This window comes from Acanthisitta chloris, unplaced genomic scaffold (genome assembly GCF_000695815.1).
Source record: "Acanthisitta chloris isolate BGI_N310 unplaced genomic scaffold, ASM69581v1 scaffold21555, whole genome shotgun sequence".
Classification (NCBI taxonomy): Eukaryota; Metazoa; Chordata; class Aves; order Passeriformes; family Acanthisittidae; genus Acanthisitta; species Acanthisitta chloris.
In genome coordinates this window covers 1-5,046 of record NW_008674530.1, presented here as the reverse complement: position 1 = coordinate 5,046, position 5,046 = coordinate 1, and the positions used below count along the sequence as shown (strand labels likewise).

Genomic DNA, 5,046 nt, shown 5'->3' with positions numbered 1-5,046 from the left:
TGCTGTACTCTCTGGTGCCCAGAGCCATGGCAGAAAGCCTCTCAAAACCAATGGAAGCAGGGGCTGAGTGGGCACAAAGGCATTTGTACCAAGTTTTGGGGGTTTATAAGAAAAGTGATGAGTTTTATTGAGAGAAAAGCAAAGTTGGTGGTTTACCTCATCCGCCAGTCGCAGCAGCATCCGCAGGAACCTGGCCAGGTGCATCTGCCTGGCAGAGAGCTCCCCTCTTCCCGAGTAATCCGTGCGGTAAAGGGCTGTGGCACTGTCCACAATCAGCAGTGCATACCTGGGTGAAGGGAGTGGAGGGCTCAGCAGCACTTCCAGCTATGGCTAATCCCACACTGGAGTGTGGCAGTGCCTGGAGAGCTCCAGGTGTGATGGCAATTCCTCCCCACACCTCAGTCAGGGCTGTGATTGTGTAGCCTCACTGCCTCCATCTTGCACCATACAGGCTATTCACCACATAATAAAAGTCAGGAAACCCCAAGAAATTCCTACATGACTTAAAAAAATAGATGGGTTTATTTATTCATGGCTTCTAAACTTACTCTTTGGGCAGCACATGTACCTGTGGACAGGTTCCTACATGCACCATCACCTGCTCTCTAACAGGGTGTGAATCTTACTTCCAATCCCAAACTGCCTGCACAGCTTTCCTGGGAGCTGGAAAATAATCAGCAGTATTCCCCAAAACAGTTACGAGCTCAGCTTTTAAGTGGTTTCTCAGCTGGCACTGAGGGACAATTTATTGTCTTTGTGCAGTGAAGTCAGTTCAAGCCAGTGTCTATGTCACTCAAAATTCCAGCAGCAAGAGGTCTTAGTGACAACTGATTGCCCACAGAGCCAGCCTGTCACCTGAGTATGCCAAAATACAATCCAATTTGGGAATGAAATCCATGAAATCAGTGTCATTACCGTGACTCAGTCATCATGGCTGAGGCCTGGTACAGCAGCTGTGTCTGGTGGTCGGTGTTGAAGCCTCGGGCATAGGCCACGTTGTCCAAAACATCACTGCCAGACAGGCCATACCTGCAGAAATCAGGGAAAAGACACCTCTAAGTGACAGCTTCCTCCATAGGAGTTACCCAGGAGCTTTGCCTAAAGGCTGGAATAAAAACTCACATTCCTGGGAAAGTGTTAGAGAGAAGAACAGGCAGCAAAAATGCACCACGTGGTGATGAAAAGAGAACAGAATGATAGGGAATCATTTTGAAATGAAACCAAGGGATCTGCAGAAATCAGGGAAAAGACACCTCTAAGTGACAGCTTCCTCCATAGGAGTTACCCAGGAGCTTTGCCTAAAGGCTGGAATAAAAACTCACATTCCTGGGAAAGTGTTAGAGAGAAGAACAGGCAGCAAAAATGCACCACGTGGTGATGAAAAGAGAACAGAATGATAGGGAATCATTTTGAAATGAAACCAAGGGATGTTTAGGCTGGAAGGAAAATTCAAATTCTCAGTGAAAGAGTGGTCAGGCATTGGAATAGGCTGCCCAGGGCAGTGGTGGAGTCACCACCCCTGGAGGGATTTAAAAGCCATGTGGATGTGGCACTCGGGTACGTGGTTAGTGGTGGCCTTGGCTGTGCTGGGGGAATGGTTGGACTGGAAAAGGAAATGCCTTTTAGTCATGGAAAAGGCCATTCCTTTTCCAACCTAAACAAGTCCATGATTCTAAGCTCTCTCTGCACACAGCCAGAATAGACAGACCTGTGCCTGCTGCAATCATCACTTCACTCTCATCAGTGCCCAAGAGGTGTTTGTTGCCAAATATCCCCTGGTGACAGGGAATATGGGAGCACTCCTTGCTGCAGGAAAAGCCAGAAGGATTAGATCCAGCTAAAAGGAGCTAACAGGACCTAGCTGGTACTGTCCCAAGCTAGCTGGGAAGCTCATATTCCATGATCTTCCAAGGTGTTCATCATTTCCATGATATTCCTCTCCCTGCTGCTCTTCCTGCGGAGGGACAATGACACGAGAGCTGTGGGGAGAGAGCAGCAGAGAGAGGAACAGCAGTCAAATCACCCTCCAGGACCTGCATGAAATGCCTTCCAGCTAAGCTGTGAGTATCTATATTCACTCCTTTCCCCTCACAGACCTCTCAGCCACAGCCAGGAGCCGCTCCGGGCGGAAGGTGCCCTCTGTGTCGATGTACATGGCCTTTCCCTCGCCACCACCGCGGTCAATGGGGAGCTGAAGGAGAAGGAAATGAATGAACATGGAATAAAGTGTCCATAAAACCCACCAGATATTGCATTATGCCCTTGCTGATGTTATACAATGAGTAACACCCCAACTTAATTGCAATTAAAGGCACATTTAGCTGGGAAAAGTGAGAGGAAAGATTCTTGGTTCCAATCTCGGACACATTCCCTGCAGTACCTATCACCCTGGAGTGTCAGGAGAAAAGGTTTCCCACTGCCAGAGGGCAGGAATAGATGGGATATTGGGAAGGAATTCTTCCCTGTGAGGGTGCTGAGGCACTGACACAGGTTGCCCAAAGAAGCTGTGGCTGCTCCATCCCTGGAAGTGTTCCAGGCCAGGTTGGATGGGGCTTGGAGCAAACTGGGCTACTGGAAGGTGTCCCTGCCCATGGAACTGGATGGGCTTTAAGGTCCCTTCCAACCCAAACCATTCCAGGATTCTATAACCCTACCAGAAGGACAGGTGCTCAACTCTGAGCTAGTAAGTTTAGGGCATCAACTAAATGATCAAATTAAGTCAAATCCTCGAATATTTTATGGAATAGCAACTCTGGAAAGCAATAAACACTTAGAAAATCAAGAAAAATTCCCAAATTAGCCATTATCCAAACACTGTGGCGATGGAGAAAAACTTGATTTTAAAGAGGTGAAGTACTCACCTGACAGGTTACTGCCAGGGTGTGACACAGCTGTGTCTTCCCAGTCCGGAACTCCCCGAATAACTCTGTTATGGATCCCGTTTCTATTCCCCCTGAAGGGAAAAGAAGAATAGCTATCAATAAAACTCTCCAAACTAATTGGAAAAAAATAGTTTGCATCCTGAGGTTTGTTCATGCTGTGGATAAAAAGTTGCATCATGACTGAGGTTTTAAAACTACTTCTGCAGCTTTTAAATTCAGATCAGTTCCACTCGAGTAATACTCGAGGGGATTTTTCACTCCACCAATTCTCTGGTGTGGTTTGTGCAAGGATCATGTTCATAGGGAAAAAACCCACCCCAATAACTAAGGTTAATCAGTAAGGAGATATAAAATGGTTACCCTGGAGCAGTTTATCCAGTTCTTTGGAGCCAGTGGTGATCTGGATGATCTCTGACCTTCGCTGGTGGAATTCTGTGGCAGTGGTGAAACCCATTGGGACCAGTTTGGCTGCCTCAGCCTGCAGGAAACCAAACTGAGCAGGGCAAGGAGAGTTCATCCCATTCATTAACCCCCCTCAGGAATTAACAATTCCTGCTTTGTGGAGCAGCACCTGTATCATTTTATTGTAGGGACTGTGCACTAGTTGGTAGTTTTTAACAGAACTGAAATTCTGCCCCAAGAAGCTCCAACATCCACTTTTGTGTATTTTATGGAAATTTCCACCCCACCATCACCCTTTCTGTTCAGTTCTGCCCTGGTAGGTTTTGTCTTCCCTCATCAGAGTTCATGTCACACCTCTAAAGCCCTTTGGAGACCTTCTAAATTCACAGAACACTTGAAACCAATAGAAATAAACTCCTGAGATAACTTGGGTTAAATTTCCATGATATCCTTACCAGGATTTTGTCAGCCTTGGCTTCACTGATGCCTTTAATGTTCAGCAGCTCCTTCTTTGGTGCATAAGCCACAGCCTCCACAGTGTGAAATCCAGCCTCTTCCAGCTTCTTCACATCATTGGCATTTATGCCACATTGCTGGGAGGGAAGGAGGGAGGAAAAAGAACACAGATTGGCATTTCTGGGTTGTTTTGGGGTTTTTTTTTTGACAGAACACAAGTAAGAATTTAGCAACAGAGTTTTCAGGTACACCTTGTTGTTAAGGAAAAAGGTTTAGATTACAGAGAGTAGGTTTAGATTGGATATTGGGAAGGAATTGTTCCCTGTGAGGGTGGTGAGGCACTGGCACAGGATGCCCAGAGCAGCTGTGGCTGCCCCATCCCTGGAAGTGTTCCAGGCCAGGCTGGATGTGACTTGGAGGAACCCGGGCTAGTGGAAGGTGTCCCTGCCCATGGCAGGGGGTGGAACTGGATGAGCTTTAAGGTTTCTTCCCACCCATATCATTCGGGGATTCCATTCTATAAAAAAGACCAGCAGATCTCTGGAAAATTTACTCCAGAGGTAACTCCTCACCTACCTCCAACCTGGATATGAGTTGTGGCCCAAAGTTCTCTTCCTCTGCTGATGTGTCTGCGTTTGCCTCCAGTGGCATCTGCATGGCCATGGCAGCAAGGATCCAGGACAGCCCCTGGAAGGGAACCAAACACCTCAGCATCCTGTTTTAGTGAGAAGTTATGTGGTCATATCAGTTGGAGTTGTGGAATCCTTAAGGTTGGAAAAGTCCTTGGAGCCTGATGTGGTGGCGGGGCTGCCCTTGGGACAGCCACAAACACCTTGGAAAGGGCTGGAAGGAGCTTTAGATTCTCCCCCTGGACTTTGCAGAGGATCTACACCATCCTCGGGAATGCTGAGTGGGATAGGAAGCATGAGCTGTCACGGGAAACTGAAGGAAATAAGGGAATTCACACACACATGGTTTGCATATTGCAGTGACAGGACAAAGGGGAATGGATTCAAACTAACAGAAGGGAAATATACATTGGATATTGGGAATGAATTCTTGGCTGTGAGGGTGCTGAGACACTGGCACAGGTTGCCCAGAGAAGCTGTGGCTGCTCCATCCCTGGAAGTGTTCCAGGCCAGGTTGGATGGGGTTTGGAGCAACCCGGGCCAGTGGGAGGTGGCCCTGCCCATGGCAGGGGGTGGGCCTGGATGAGCTTTAGGTCCCTTCCAACCAAACCAATCCAGGATTCCACGACTCCAACACAGCTCCGTGGACGTGCCCGCGGGCCCGGCAGGATCCACGC

The 5,046-nt window shown here is 48.0% G+C and overlaps 1 protein-coding gene across 2 annotated transcripts in view; it reads right to left on the bottom strand.

Moving 5' to 3' along the window:
- RAD51 (RAD51 recombinase) overlaps positions 1-4,403 on the bottom strand; it is a 4,949-nt gene extending 546 nt beyond the window's left edge. For both annotated transcript variants that reach the window (XM_009075385.1, XM_009075386.1), the window contains exons 1-7: positions 4,317-4,403; positions 3,740-3,877; positions 3,243-3,360; positions 2,862-2,953; positions 2,097-2,191; positions 916-1,029; positions 157-286 (exon numbers count right to left, since the gene is read on the bottom strand). In XM_009075385.1, coding sequence (XP_009073633.1) covers positions 157-286; positions 916-1,029; positions 2,097-2,191; positions 2,862-2,953; positions 3,243-3,360; positions 3,740-3,877; positions 4,317-4,403 — 774 coding nt within the window. The remainder of the gene's footprint in view (positions 1-156; positions 287-915; positions 1,030-2,096; positions 2,192-2,861; positions 2,954-3,242; positions 3,361-3,739; positions 3,878-4,316) is intronic.
- Positions 4,404-5,046: the final 643 nt, after the last annotated feature.